The sequence below is a fragment of the Morone saxatilis genome, unplaced genomic scaffold (assembly GCF_004916995.1).
Source record: "Morone saxatilis isolate NCDOM2014 unplaced genomic scaffold, NCSU_SB_2.0 Contig18, whole genome shotgun sequence".
NCBI lineage: Eukaryota > Metazoa > Chordata > Actinopteri > Moronidae > Morone > Morone saxatilis.
The window spans coordinates 22,853,113-22,869,677 of NW_023339740.1; the positions used below are offsets into that span (position 1 = coordinate 22,853,113).

Genomic DNA, 16,565 nt, shown 5'->3' on the forward strand with positions numbered 1-16,565 from the left:
TCTTAAATGATTTTCCCCCATAAAAATCACTTGTATCACTTTGTTGTGAAAGGTGCTTTATACATAAAATGTACTCTTTTTAGTAGCCTACTTTTTTAAAGCCAATATCATAGCCTTTTGTCACATGTTGCATAACTTTTATTGCCATCCTTAACAATTATTTACTAACGTAGGACTCTGAATTTAAAATGGGTAATTAGATTTTTTTTTAATGCGCTTTTACACGTGAAATAACCATAAGTGACACGACAAAACAAACGACACAATACAATATGAAACTCCTAAAAGGCTCAAAGCGGAAATTACCAGCAATAACCACAAGGATGTGACATAAATGTATACAAGAGCAGTTCTGTAAAACTTTTTTACTGTGTACAGTAGAGGCTACCGCAAAAACAGACTGGGACTGAGAGCCAATCAAATCACTGCGAATGTTTGACAGGCACACGCACGGACCAATAGAATAGCAGGATGTATGCTGGAGAGGGGCGGGATGTAGGATATCCTATGTCATCAACTCAAGGGGCTTTGTTGTTCTTTCGGGGATTGAAAGACGGAGAAAATCACCGTTAAGACACTGTAAACAGTCGGTCTGAGCAGGGACACACATTTCACTTGGTTCAATATAACCAAAGGCCGGTTAAACCGATGTCGTCTGGAGAAAAGGGGTGTATTTGTGGGACCAAATCCTGTCAGCAGTGAGCTAGCGGTAGGGAAGGAATTCCAGGCACTGGGAAGAAGGGGAGAAATCTCTGCTGGGATGCATCACGCAAGTTGGCAAAAAACTGTATTTTACAGTTCCGCCTGGGCCCATGGCACTGTAAACCCGAAGCGTGTGCACGTTTGACTGCTGTACAATCGCAGGAAAGAACAATTTGATGGTGGTTTTGTAACTGTTAACGTGCCAGTTGAGCGAGTTAGCCACGTAGCTACGTAGCCTTCAGGAGGAGGTCGTTTAAAATGGCGGAAGGTTGGCCCATTCCCTCGGCCCTTGTCTTCATGCTGTTGAGTTTGAGTGCCTGGGCTCTCGGTGCTTGTCCGGCTCCTTGCTCGTGTCCAGAGGGACAAGATGAGGTCCATATTCTGGACTGCAACAGGAAAAGGCTGTCGATGGCTCCCCAGGACCCACCAGAGGGGATAACCCAAGTGTAAGTACACAACCGGATAGACTCAGTGTGTTTAACTTGGTCCTGTTCTGGTGCCCAACGAGGTGCACCAAAACATGCCAAGAAACCCCATTTAGATGTTTTATAGCCACTTGATAAGACTGTGTTTGTTTTCGGACATGTGATATATAATATTGCTGTACTTTGGTAGCTAATTATTTGAACTTTTGCCACAACCTGAGAGACAACCAGTGAAACAACACCAAATTAAATACTTGTTTTTTCATGTTTAAATTGACTGTTGTTGTTATTTATTTGTGGTTGGTTTGCTTGTTAAGGTTATATTTCATTCACACCTTTTTATTATTATTATTATTATTATTATTATTATTGTTTTTTTTATAATGCTTAATATCTGTTTGCTTTGGCAATAAAGCTCGTACATTAAATTCAAAATTGAATTGACATTATGCAAATTTTCCTTATTTTCATTACGAAGACAACAGTGGCAGAGTTAAAACGATTCATCATCACACCCAAACTCATTTATCCTGTCACTGTAAAACATGATTTACACTCAGTTGCCAGTTTCAGTAAAAACAATTCAGTCTAATGCAATAGCCGTACAAAATGACATTAAGTTATTCATGACTTCTTTCGACAAAATATTGAAATGATAATTTTCATGTATCACGCCGTGGTGGACTTAAAGTCAGTTGCTTAGAGTTTCTATTACATTTGGGAAGGATTAGTATAATTCATGACCTGACTGACTCAAAGGAGGTTAATCTTAATCATTTATTTAGCCCATTTCAGTTATTCCTGCAGATTTTATTTAGCAGTCTTTTTAATTATGATGCTAATGTTATGTTGAATTTCATTACAGCACCATGAATCACAACGAGCTGACTGTTCTTCCTTTTCTTGGAGATGTTTCCTCAAATATCACCTCACTGTCATTGTAAGTATACAATTCCCTTCAGGTTTTCTTGCCTCTCCCATCACTACTCAAAACAAATTGCTTTAAAGTATACCATATATTTTGTTATGTAGAGGTATGTCTCCTTTTTATGTTAAAGACAAACATTTTCTGTCTGTACTGCTACCTGCTCTGATTACCTTAAATTCAGATTTTCAGTTTTTGAATCAGAGTGCGTGTCTTTTGGGGTGATGTATTTTCTTTCCATAATTCTATTTCCCAAAGAATGAAATGACTTGTTAATAAATTTCTCAACAACAACAACCAAAGATCTAGTTTTCTGTAAGAGATCGTGTTGGAAGAATTGAACATTTTCAAGGTTTTGATGCCTTATTATGTCTTGTTTTACTAAACATTTTTCTTTTTTTCTTCTCTACATATTAACACACGTATGTGTACTTCACCATGTTGAAATGATTTTGCCATAGACATGGTTTCTCTTCATAACTAGTACTATTATCACTTTGAAAACTAATACATGATTATTTGTATGCGATTCAGAGTACACAATCGGATCTCCGAGCTGATGATGCACCAGCTGCAGCCCTACGTTTCCTTGGAGACACTGGACCTGACATCCAACTCTATCTCTGAGCTCAAAGTTGGCTCCTTCCCTTCCATGCAGCTGAAATATCTGTAAGCAGACACTGTTTATTTAAAACATCTTCATTTAACCATTTTCTGCAAGAACAGCCTGACAGTGCAGGTTGAATGTAAAATCAAACTGAAAGCACTAAGGGTTCATACATCCAAGGCTGTTTAGGGTGAGATCTAATGTTTTTCTGTAATCTAATGATTTGTAAACTGGTTTATTGTTAATGACAAGCATGTTTGTATTGTAACTAGTGGTGTAAGAAGTAAATTGACAGCATTTTTGGCCGTTTAAAGTATTACAGAGCATATATTCAAGCAGAGCACCAAATACTTTGTTTTGATCAGTTTGTGGTAAGAAAAAACATCTTAGACCAGCTGGCTTTGTGATGCCTCCTTCTGTGGATATTCACATACAGAATAGGTGTAACTGCAGAGCAGACAGTTTCTCCTTGCTGATTTTGGCTCTGATGTTTATGCTTTTTTATCTCATAGGAATTTGAGTAATAACAAGATCAGCGTCCTCGAGCCTGGCTGCTTTGAAAACATCTCCAGCTCCCTGCTGGTGCTGAAACTGAACAGGAACAGATTAGTTGTGCTGCCATCCAAAGTCTTCAAACTTCCACAGCTTCAGTTCCTGTAAGTATTCTATGCAAGTAAACAACTCAAATAATTAGCCAAAAAAATGAATGGTCTAAATCTGTTGATTTATATTCTGTTGTACAAACTCTGACTTTGTTGAGTGAATTTAACGTGAATCCAGTTTTGTTTTTACGAATGCACTTTATTGATAAAAACTGATGCTTGCTCTCATTTTAGCGAAATGAAGCGTAACAAGATCAAGATAGTGGACAGTCTGACATTCAAAGGAATGGACTCACTGCGGTCACTGAAGATGCAGAGGAACGGGATCACTAAGCTCATGGATGGAGCCTTTTTTGGGCTTAACAACATTGAAGAACTGTGAGGACACACTCTCCTTCTAACACTTATTCAAGGATTCAACAGTATACACAGTTTAAAACCTTTTAAAGTAGCTGTAGAGAAGTTTGTAAATGCACCAAGTTAGGAGAGGAAAGCCCTAAAGCAGGAAAAAAAAACCTCTCAATGTCATGTAAACAAATCAATTTGTTTTTGTTAATACCATTTTGTTTTTCCCATCTGTGTCTCAGAGAGCTGGAGCACAATAACCTAACCGAGGTCAACAAAGGTTGGCTGTATGGCCTGCGCATGCTGCGAGTCCTGCGGGTCAGCCAGAATACTGTCGGCATCATCCGACCAGACGCCTGGGAGTTTTGCCAAAGGCTAGAGGAACTGTGAGTGTGTTTGCTTCATAGCTAAAATCCTAAGAGTCCTCACTTTCTTTCATCAGCCCTGGGCTCTGAAATTCATCCTCGGTGCTCAGAGGAATTACTGTTATCTTGTTGCAGTACTGTTGGGTGTCTGGAGCTGATTCAGTGCCGTATTGCCTCCAGTGGATGTACTGGATACCTTTTTTTTAAACTAATTTATGAAACTGTCTCATTTTGGAGTCTCATTCTTGATTGTGGAGTTACATTAACATACAAGACTGCTGTTAATATGAAAATAGTTTGAACTAATCTTTTTTTTGCGGTTGTTCTGCACAGAGACTTGTCCTTCAATCATCTGACTAGACTTGAGGAGACGGCTTTCGTAGGATTAGGTCTCCTGGAGAGCCTGAACCTGGGGGAAAACTCAATCAGCCATTTGGGAGAGGGAGTATTCAGCGGCCTGGCAAGTCTGCGCACGCTGTAAGTGCTCCGTCTTAAAGAAATCTATGTCACATATTTGATCTAACAGGTTTAATGAAGCTTAGTATGCAAAATATAACCCCTTCCTGAATTGTTCTTGGCTCTGTGCATTCTCATGAAGGCTGCTGACTACAGTAGGTCTGTTTGTTTCACTCTTGATATGTAGTTCTTGTCCTGTCTTGAATACTGTACACTTCCTAAATAGTTAAGAGAAACAACAGTGGAATTTGCCAGTATTTTAAGTCTGCATCCTCTTTAGTCTTTATTGCGTTTTAATCCTGCCTGTCAATAGTCATCTGTTTAGCCTTAGATCCAACCGCCCAATGTGTAATTTCCCTAGAATCCTGTTCTCTTGGTTTCATGTCCCCTGTCCTGCCATTCACTGTGGGCATTGTGCTGATTTCAAATGAGATGAAATGTGTGCGCAAACACGTGAAATCACATATTCCTTAATTGAATATTTTGGAGGCAATAGCTCATGTCGTCGGTTGTTGTAATATTGTGCGGGGGAGAGGTAGTCTCTACACTGTAGCTGAGCCAGAGGCCAGGAGATGAAGGTTTATCAAACCTTTTGTCGGTGTGGGTAGAGCAAGACTCCTACTCTGGGATTTGAGTTTGTTTGCTTTTTAATATTTCATTAAGCAGGGATAATATAATATCACCGTATGGTGTGCTCAACATTTCGGTGTCTACTGAGCGTATCAACTAACACAGCAGCCCTAAATAAATTACTCGGTTCAAATATGGCAGACGTTTGCTGCTTTTACCCCTATATAAATGAAGATATTATTATTCCATCCAAAGTATTTGTATGCTTGCAGAATATTAGATGACCCTTCTGAACCATATTAATGCCATCACAAAAGCGTTGAAAATACTGTGTAGCTATGGCTCAGAATAGCCTAATGAGCAAGCATGTCCTCTTCATCACACATTTATCTGTGAGCTAAGAAACGTTGAGAAGAGAAGAAGTTGTGAACTCCTTATTTGCCACACAGAGTTCCACTTAAGCCACTGAGCTGCTGGGAGAAGAGGTTCATATTTGGGAGCTTGACCATCCTGGGAGCTTGCATGGGAGAGGGGAATTGGAGAGTGCTGATGTTCTTTCAGAGGTAGCCAGGCATGAGGAAAGAGAAACAAAAGAGCCCATGACCCATCCTGTAAACACAAGGCCTCTCTTGGTTTCCAGTGGACCCATGAACTGTCCCAGTGCTAAACAGAGCCAATTAATTTCCCCTCATCAGAACAGCAGGGGCAGCGAACTGTGACACACAGTGGAAGTATGGTGTCTCAGATTGTTAGTCTCCTAAGTGAGAGTCACTGCTACTGACAGCCACAGTGGAGATAATGTGCCCTCTCTGTGGTCTAAAAAAAAAAAAATCTTTGCAGGGGAAGTCATTACATCTCCAGTCTCTGTAGAGAATGTTTAATATCTAAAATATGACTCTTTGTTTTTCAGAGATATCCGTAATAATGAAATCTCCTGGGCCATTGAAGACTCCATTGGTGTGTTTGATGGAATGAAGAAGCTGAACACACTGTAAGGACACTCATGCATACATAAATCAGGAATATATACACATTTGTAAAATATCTTTCGTTTAGACAAATAAAGCAGTTGCATTTTAAATTCTGTATCAGTCTTTTCTGATTACGGTGTAAAGTTTTATTTGCATAGGTCTGTTTGTACTGTTTGTTTTTATTTTGTCCCTCAGGTTTATTCCAAGTTGCACTGAAAGGCTGATCAGATGTCTTCATTTAACGAAAGCTGCTGACACAGTGGTTCCAGTGTGCAATAAAATTCTGCCTAGCAGCAGGTTTTGTGGCAACCGTTTTACTGAACATCATTTGAAATCTTTTTATTTTCCAGAATCCTACAGCGGAACAAAATCAAATCAATCACTAAGAAAGCGTTTGAGGGCTTGGATGAGCTGGAGCACCTGTGAGTAAAGCCATTGCACCCTTGTTTCTCCACACACTTGTATTTGTGTCTCAACAGGATCTGTTGTTATCGTTGAATGATTAAAGATAGCACAAGGCTTTTATTACCACTGTGATGTTGTCTTATGCTTGTGAAATGGGATGCCATTTTGATCAAATCACATCATAGGTGTGTCTGATCCATATTTTCTCCTCTGCAGGGACCTCAGCAAGAATGGCATCATGTCGATACACCCTGAGGCGTTGTCCCATACGAAGCTCAAAGTGTTGTGAGTAGACACAAAATGAATCTTACAGCTCTCATAAGCACATTTGGAAGCCAGCTTGTCCCTGTAATAATATTGTTTCTTAGACAGATTTGTCATTAATGCTTTCATTAAAAACTAATTATAATGATTAAGCAACACTGCAATCAAAAGACATGATTAGCATTTTAAATTGGCATTATATTGTTGTTTGAAGAAGATGTTAACAAGTTGACCTACTAGTAATGAATAGATAAAGGAACTCTGTAACTTAATGCTTTGGGACTTTAATTTTTGAGCCCAATTTTTCTTTTGAAGGTGACGTTTAAAAATATGTGTTGCTGAGTCAGTCGATTGTTATCTTACTAAAACTGGACATTTATTGGCCGAGTTGGACAAGCAGAGATTTCTGATTCAGCTTTTGAGTTGCAGCATGATTTTCCACTTCGTTAGAACTGCTCTCTCTCCTGCCTGTGAGGAAATACAATGGAAATGTTAAGTCTGTCACCTTTTTTTGAGGTTTTGATCAGCCCATTTTAGGAGTGTCTCTCAAGCAGTGGCTAACGAAATGCCCCAACAGCTGTCAAACACAGAAAGTGTATCATGATAGCAGTCATATCCTGTTATTAATTAGTCTGCTGCTTTAATAGAATATAGCACTATTTGCTTGGCGAGTGGATAAAGTGGCTTTGCCTGATAACTTAGCTAGAGGAATATAATGGCAACACCCATGTAATTAAGATTTATTTTAGGATGAAGTGTATTAAAACATGGTTCCGGAGGTGTTGTCAGCAATTAATCAATTTTCCTGTCTTGATTAAGATCATTTTAACTGTAATTCGGGTTCCCATGGTTGGTTGACTTTTTGATGTCTCCTGCTGACTGGTCTGAAAATGAGAACCCTGGTGTATTTTTACGTCGGTGTATCATTGTTTGTATTATGTTTGTGTTTTTAGTTGTCTCGCAGGATTGTATTTTTATATATCTGAGCTAATACAAAAATTGCCTTAGGGTGGCATTAAAGTCTTATAAAGTCACTGTTAGGTTTATCAACAAGACTTACCTTCGGGGTTCATATGAAGGTTGTTTTATCAAGAAATCATCACTCATCATTACAGAGCTGACAGAGCTCTGTTTTCATTTGTTAAAGTAAAATACAGCTACTCTTGCTTGCATGCTCACTGTTACTCAAGCAGCACTGGACTTACCGCTATGTTCTCGGAGTAGATAACAGCCCTCTTTAAATTATTCAGGTAAATTAACCTTCATTTCAAGTAAGTAAATGCAAGTTTGCTTTGCTGAAATGTCAAATCCTAAATCACTTTCTGAAATGTTCACAAACAAATCCAGGAAATCCCAAATTCATATTCATTTGTTCAGTGGGTTCATCTCATCCTTTTATCTCTACAGTAGTTTGATTATTTCAAACTAATTGTATGATTACTCATGTCATGCTTTCTTCATTACCTTTCTGTTCTCAGTGTCCTGAACACGAGCAGCCTGCTGTGTGACTGCCACATGCAGTGGCTTGGGCCTTGGCTGACTGACAGCCAGTTCCAGCAGTCTGTCACCGCTGTCTGTGCTCATCCTGCCAGCCTTCTTGGACGCAACGTCCTGTCCATCAGCCCGGAAGAGTTTGTTTGTGGTCAGTATCGTTCTCTCGTTTTATGCTGTTCCCAGTCTGATCCAATATAGATACTCTTCAGTGAACACAGTGGAAAATGGTTTTTGGTGTAAAAGACAATTGAGTTTCAATTTTGGGACGTTTTTAAATTGCTGAAATGTGTTGTTGGTTATTTTCCACATAGCAAGTTTAATAAATACAGTTGTTTCACACTTTCTGTGTCTCTGCTCTTCCACAGATGACTTCCCCAAGCCTCATATCACAACTCACCCAGAGACGTCTGTGGCACTGCGGGGGAACAATGTGACTCTGAGCTGTGTTGCTTCCAGCAGCAGTGATTCGCCAATGACCACAGCTTGGCGGAAGGATGGAGAGGTGCTGTATGATGCAGAAGTGCAAAACTATGCCAGGTACCAGGAGGGAGAGCTGATCTACACCACTGTGCTTCACCTCCTCAACGTCAACTTCACTGATGAGGGGCGCTACCAGTGTGTGGTCTCCAATCACTTCGGCTCCAATTATTCCAACAGGGCCAAGCTTACTGTCAATGGTGAGGATTTCTGTCAAAGAATGTGATTGATGGCTGTCAGTGGGGTTCATGTTTTTCTCTTGCTCTGCAGTCTTACTTTCTTTAAACAGTGAGGTGCTGGTCTTGCCAGTATACTAAACTCATAGTTCTGGTGCAGCTTTATTTTACATCATTTATAATGTTTCTAGTACAGTTGTATTGTTTGTTTGTTTCCTAAGATTTTGTGCTTTAGAATTCAAGATGACAGAACGCTAAGATTTATTTGCAACTGCTGTTTGATCTCTGCCTGACACAGATATGTCTCTACTTTTCTGGCCCACCCTTGACTTTCTAACGTGTATCTTTCAGAGCTGCCATCCTTTCTTAAGACTCCCATGGATCTGACGATCCGGACTGGGACCATGGCCAGGCTGGAGTGTGCTGCTGAAGGCCATCCATCACCCCAAATTGCTTGGCAGAAGGACGGAGGCACTGACTTCCCTGCTGCCCGAGAGCGCAGGATGCATGTGATGCCTGATGATGACATCTTCTTCATTGCTAACGTGAAGACAGAAGACATGGGAGTATACAGCTGCACTGCTCAAAATGCAGCTGGCAGCCTGTCTGCAAACGCCACTCTCACTGTCCTAGGTGAGCCCCCCCACCTGATTAACAGAGCACATTACTGATGTTTTACTACTGGGTCGTTTTAGATGAGTCACTCTGCTAAAATTAGCTGCTTATTTATGTCTGTCACTCATTACACACCCTAGCTGTGTTTCCTACTCTGTAATTTTAACTAGTCATGATGTAAACACAAACCTTATTATACCGTGTCCATGGAAAATACTTCAATCTGGCTGAATGGACTGTCTCTGACAAACTGTGTGATTACATTTCTTAATAACTGTGCTTCTTAGATTTTATTTAAGCTTTGTGCTGGTATAGCATCAATAACTCAACATTTGTGTTTAAGGCTTTTAAAGTACTAAAACATACAACACAAGATAACAAACTTGACCTCATACAAATCCATCTGAACAGTTTGACATCCTTATTAAATTAAAAATCAATTAATCCTCTTCCAGAAACTCCATCCTTCATGCGACCGCTGGAAGACCGAACAGTGGCCCGTGGTGAAACTGCAGTGCTTCAGTGTATAGCTGGCGGCAGCCCAGCCCCACGTCTCAACTGGACCAAAGATGACGGGCCTCTGGTCCTCACAGAGCGCCACTTTTTTGCTGCAGCCAACCAGCTCCTTATCATAGTTGATGCTGGTTCTGCTGATGCTGGGAAATATACCTGCATCATGTCTAATACTCTGGGAACAGAACGTGGCCACATCTACCTGAGTGTCTCACCATCACCAAACTGTGATACCGGCACAGGATATGATCAGGACGGCTGGACCACTGTGGGCATCGTGGTGATTGTGGTGGTGTGCTGTGTGGTTGGAACCTCCCTGGTGTGGGTCATTGTCATCTATCACATGCGCAGGAAGAGTGAGGACTACAGTATCACCAACACAGGTCAGCATTTAAGACACACAGCCATCTGTGATAAATGTGCCTATTTTGAAGTTTCAGTAGAGGGTATGGCTGTAGGGAAACCTTAAAATGCGTCTATGGGGATGGCACTTTGTTGTGAGGATAAGACCGTTTCACAGAACTCTATACCGTGTAACAAAATATGTCCGTCTGTTCCAGATGAGATGAATTTGCCAGCAGACATCCCCAGCTACCTGTCCTCTCAGGGTACCTTGTCAGAGCCGCAGGAAGGCTACAGTAATTCTGAGGCTGGCAGCCACCAGCAGCTCATGCCTCCTCTTTCCAATGGATACGTACATAAGGGCACAGATGGTGAGCAGTCGTCCTTTGAGATTTTGTGAATTACACCATATTTGACTCTCTAACACAAACCTTTTATCAAGATGACAAGATAATTATGTCGTGATCATGATATAACGTGTATGGTTTGCTTGCAAGACTTAAGCACACACAATTCTTAATCAGTAATCATCTATGAACTGCACATATAAAGTCTCTGCTGTCATCACGGCACACACTTTGCATCAGCAGAAAATGACATTGGTGCTTCCTGCAGCTAGAACCCAGTAACCACTTTCTGTAATATCCCTTTATTATTCATATACATATGTGTACTGTGCTTTTTCTTGTCTCTTAAACAGCTAGTTTTACACACATGTGCCTATTAGATTTAGGTCATTTTAATAATTCAGTAATGTAACAATAGCTACTAATGGAGTCCTGTGGTAGTCAGTGATTCATTAGTTTACAATGTAGTGACTTTTGATGAAGACATAAAGTAATGTCCAATAGAGACTGACTTATATCTGCTGATTATAGATCATATTTCCACATCATAGTCTTGCGAGTTTCTATGTAATGAGTTGAGTTATATAAGCATTGTGATGACAAGAAACTAAAGTTTCTTGTGTCAACATCACAAAGATACACTACCGCCCTTCCCGTTGTCTGTCTGGGCAAATTCTGACATGCAAAACAAACTAAAACATCACATTTCTGTATTTAAATAAGATATAGCTTCTCAGATGCTCTTTTCAGGAGGTTGTCAACACTCCCATGCCCATTAGGTTCTTGTCTCTGCTTTTGTGTTTTTGGATCAGATATTTGCTGAAATGAGACACTGATTAATTATCATGTATGTCCCAGGTGTGTGTTATGGAGACACGGGCAGCGAGGTGGAAACTGAGGGGAATAGCATGCTGCATTGCAGGGTTGGCTCTCTGTTCACTGGTCGCAGCAGCTTCCACCCTGGAGAGCCCCGTGAAGGATTATCTGGACTCCCCACAGGTTAGTGTCGTCAGCAAACAATCAGTTATGTGTTTTTTTTTTATTTATTTATTTTGAAAGATTATATTTTTTCCTTCATTCTTAGTGTTCATGTGTGTTTTTCTAGGTTTAGGTACTAATATATCTATGCTTTTCACTAGTCCTTTCACCTTGTCTTGTAAATATGTAGATGTCTTCACATTAAGGTGTAACAAGGTCTCAGGTTGAAGGTGTATATATTTCCATTTCATTTTAATATAATAATATTTGAGCAAATGAAATAAGAGAAAATGCATGCTCCAGTTGCAGCAGTACCAGCATAGATTCATATGATGATGGACATATAGTGTAACCACCAAATATGTTCAACACATGTAATAATACTAAACTTTATTTATATAACACCTTTCATTTAAAAAAAAAAACAGCTCAAAGTGCCAAACTGCTGAAATTTTGAAATACATTTTAAAAAGAGGTAAAATAATAAAAAATAAAATAATTAATAGTTATATCTGGTTTTAGGATGCTATGTGTAGATCAACAGTGTAAAACAGAAAATTTAATTTTAACTGTAATTCCAGGTCTTTTGATTGTACTTTGTAAAACGTTTTTCCTATTCTGAAACAAATAAATCAATAAACGGTGATAGTATAAGTATAGTAATCGTTAGCAATCAGTTGATAAGTGTACATGAGGCCTTTTAACAGCTACTCTCAGCTTAAATCACACAGACTGAGGCTCCAAATAAAACCAAGGTCTAGAAAAGGTTTGAAAAGCAAACGTATGGAAAGTAACACTTACCAAGACACTTATTCTCTCTTGCCAGGTGGTGCAGGTTCGCTGGTCATTTGCTCCGACTGCTACGACAACGCCAACATCTACTCTCGCACACGGGAGTACTGCCCCTACACCTATCTGGGAGAGGATGACCTGCTGGACAAAACTCTACCAGGCCTGAAGGAGAGCTTCAGTGAGCATGCCCAGCACAAGGAGACAACATTGGAGAGCCTCATTAGCAACCAGGACTGTGACTTTCTCACCTCACATGATAAAACGTTGAGCAGCCACACTCCCCCAGACTACGGTGAGACTTGGAAACTTTAAAGTCCAACACCATCCTTTTTTCCTAGGTGCAAAATATCAAGTCCTACCCACTGAGGTGTTTATGGGTAACACCATCCTGAAGCTACTGAAAAGGGGAAAAAATTGTAGAAATATATTTTTTTGTGGCAGTTATATTTTTTTGTTTACTTTTAGCTTACCTTTTTATATACGGTATACACACTGAGGTCATTGATTACTGAAGCCAGTATTTTACAGATGAGACATTTCTCAGTGAACTGGTAAACACAAGATCTTCTTTATTAGAGATATCAGTCTTCCAGATCTGTTTAGATTCATAGAGGCAGTATTTGCAGCTAACATTATTAAACTCTGATGAAATTAGATGAGAAACAACTGTAACTGTAAACAAACTAAAAATAAACTACTTAAATGTTTTTTTATCAGTCATTAAAAAGTCAATTTTAATGACTATTTTAACTACCAAACAATCTATCACTTACTTTTTATTTGTTCTTTAAAATGTCAAAAAATGAAAAATACCAATCACAAGTTCTGTGTAAAGGAATATCTTCAAATTGCTATTTTTGTTTAACCAATACTTTACAATCTAAAGATATTATTGTCTTTGCAGATTCTCTTAGCAGGTGCTTCTGGGGAGAAGGCGGCGATCCGTCATTAAAACCCCAACCAGACGCATCCCAGCACCCAGTGACTGTACACAGGACACCTCCTCTGACCTCCAGTGCCGACGGGGCCGAGGAACAGAGTGGCGCAGAGGTGGACTGTTTTCCCAGCCAATGCACACAGGACCACAGAAGTGCCTCTAATAGGACTAACCCGCAGGAGCATCCTGCTCCCACATAGGTCCTTAAAATCCACCCACGTTCTGCCTCTGATTCCTCGTTGCTGCACCCACCACCCCTCTTCACCCACTACCTCCAAAGAGACTCCTCACATTCTGCCAAAGATGCTCTCTTGTATGTTTACACTCCCCTTTCACTCAAGAGGACATGCTACTGTTCTCCACTGTGGAAAGACTGCTGTGTCAGGCTGGAGAAATGGACTGCGGTGATTAAAGTGACCTCCTCCTTGACACCTCCACCTCTGCAGGACCCAATTTCTCCCACATCCTCCACTCTTCTTTGTTCTCTTTCCAGAGAAAGCTATGAATGTATGCTTTAAAGAGCCATGTCGGATGCTGCCACGAGACAACGCCGAGACATGGTTAAGTCTTTAAAAGCTCTCTTCCGTCCTGCTGCTGTGGGGCTGAACCTTGTCTCATCATTCCTGATAGATACCTGTTGGAGCAGCTTACATGACTTTGGTAGAAATAACAAACCACGTATTCCCAGGTGGGGAAAAGGGGGTTTAAAACAGGGGACAATTGTAGTTCCCTGACCAGCAGGTTGTGGTTGTTGATATAGGAAGGAACATTGAAAACATACGTCCTAAATTCCCACAGCCATCCCGACTTACTCAAAACTATGCTATCTGGTATCCTGTTATGCAAATCCCAGAGACAGTGACACCAAAAAGTGGTGTATATTATGAATATATATGAATATATCCTATATCATCTTTATCTTTTTGTCCTATGTCAAATGCATTTTATGTCTTTGTTATCATGAGCAGTTTGGGGAGAAAGCGTACAATTTTTTGCACATGTGACAATCATTGTTTTGCTGGCTATTTTCTAATGGTTGTCTATTGGATGGCCTTTTTTTAAACAAGCATTCTCAGTAACCTCGATCAGGTGACGTTATGGGTTATATGTACAATATGCACTGATTTGTTTTCCCTTTTATCATATCTTACAGGCACTTAATTTAATGGTGGTCAACTTTATTATGCAGTGTGCATGCCGTTTTGAATTGTGAGGATTTATCGTCACACTTTTATCTCAGAAAGTTCATGATCCTTCCGTAGATATTGATTGCCTAGGTTTTCACTTGGGACTGTGAAAAATGAGAATGTATTGTATTATTTTATACATGTATGTGTACATAAGGATAGTAATCTATTAAATTCCATGTCCTAGTCCATATGCAGAGAGGTTTGCGACATATTGCTGCAGTAATTTTAAGCTTATTCATTTTAAGCCTTTATTGTCCCTGTTTTACCTGTTGGTTCAGGTAACGAGATGAACACATTTGGGTTTTGTTTTCCTCATAAAATACAGTAAACAAACAGTTTCATCAAACTGTACTGTTTCTAAATGTCAGCTGTGGTTTTAAAAATGAAAATGCTTCTTGTGTAAAAGAATGCGCTCTTGTTTTTATCAGGTTAATTGCCTTAATTATTGCACTTGGGAGCTCAGATGTGATTGGCTTTGTTTGGGACTCAGAAAACTCACATTTGCTCAGTATATTTAGCAGATTACACCAGTTTATTGGGTTCACCTAACTCAAACTAATGCAGTATGATTAAACAGTTGTGCAATAAACCTTCATAAAGGTTTTTAAGAGGTGTTGATTCAACTGTATGGTCTTTTTGGAAGATTGTATTGCATTATACTGACTGGCGTTTCTGGTATTTCATCCACGCCATTTATATCAATGAGGGTAGATTTAATAACAGAAACCCCTCTCTGCATTAGACTACATGAGTTTTAGCTAGGTGTAACTAATAAACTGGCAGCTGAGTGTATATCTTACTCGTTCTTCATGGATATGTCTGACAAAAAGTTGAAAGTTTATTTTTGTTATTGTCATGTCCGTTTCGTTGATAATCTGCTACATTCTGCTCTTTTATTTTTGACCAAGAAAGGCTTTGTAATGTCCTCTTTTGTAGCGGTGCAGAGTTCAGACACTAAAATTCAATAATGGTGAGTTGAAAATTTGTGATGGTGTAGCTTGATGCTACATTTTCAATGTAATGTCACAAAGTGTTGCGTTACTTTTTATCAATAATTTCTCAAAATCGACTGCGTGTACGTGTTGAGCAGCAAATGGTATCGGTACACAGCCACCTCCTCAGTGGCACACACTTTATTTTGCTAATCATGCCTTTGATTGCCACATTAGCACATTCCAAGCCTTTCCCTCTGAATTTGGCATTACCTAGGAAGTTCTTCTGAATTTTGACACACTCGCTTGCTTCAGTGGAAGCAGTTTTTTTGTTGTTTCTTGATGTTTTCTTGGCCGAGGTCAACTTCATGCCCTTTTTTGAGCAGTGAGAAGTAATTCTAATGGAGCTACATGTTGTCAATATTTTCTGCCAACACAGTGTAACATTATTTGCATTTGTATTGTTTTATTCTCTGAACGTCCTTTTATGACTTTATACCAAAGTTCAGCAGTAACTGCTCTGGCGATATCCAATGCTGCTTTTTTGTATTGTTGAAGTTTTGCATTTTGTTTTTAGTAGTATTATTTTGTTTTGGACCTTGTTTGCCTGTACATTCTGTAAAGCATGTCTAAAGAGCCTTTTTGTTACGTAGCCATTTCTCAAACATTAAACATGAATTCTGATAATTTGGTTTGGATCATGAATGTCTGCCTCAACACTTCTATCAATTAGAAACAAGATCATTTTTTCATTATCAAATAAGTTGTTCATTATTTTCTTCTTCAAGGTGAAATATTTTAAAGTGTTTGGTTTGTCCAAAACCCCTAGATACTGAATCTGTGCAGCTGGGAAAAGCAAATGTTTTGTAGAATGACTAAAATGTTTAATCGCCTATCAAAGTTTTTCTGTTAATAATTAATCAAGTAATTGTTCCAGATTTCTGTGACGGCATCTGTCTGACAGTAGGGGACTTGACTAAAAAACTGGAGAACATGCTCTTGCAGGATTTGATTTTGGGTTGCATGTAATTCCAGGCACAGGGGGTCTTAACCACAGCATGATTTCTGGAAAGATTTAAAAGGCCAAGCCATCTGTAATCTGGATTTAGTCGTGTCAAGCCAACACAAAGCCAGC

The 16,565-nt window shown here is 39.5% G+C and overlaps 1 protein-coding gene across 1 annotated transcript; it reads left to right on the forward strand.

Annotated features, from left to right (window-relative positions):
* The first annotated feature begins 494 nt into the window (after positions 1–494).
* On the forward strand, positions 495–16,117 carry lrig2 (leucine-rich repeats and immunoglobulin-like domains 2). The gene is made up of 18 exons (XM_035661923.1): positions 495–1,148; positions 1,993–2,067; positions 2,587–2,721; positions 3,172–3,315; positions 3,496–3,639; positions 3,849–3,992; positions 4,305–4,448; positions 5,908–5,988; positions 6,319–6,390; positions 6,590–6,658; positions 8,116–8,279; positions 8,497–8,808; positions 9,136–9,417; positions 9,855–10,295; positions 10,473–10,625; positions 11,460–11,600; positions 12,406–12,663; positions 13,276–16,117. Exons 1-18 carry the CDS (start codon positions 961–963, stop codon positions 13,506–13,508), a joined length of 3,180 nt encoding a protein of 1,059 aa, XP_035517816.1. The 5' UTR covers positions 495–960; the 3' UTR covers positions 13,509–16,117.
* The last annotated feature ends 448 nt before the right edge of the window (positions 16,118–16,565 follow it).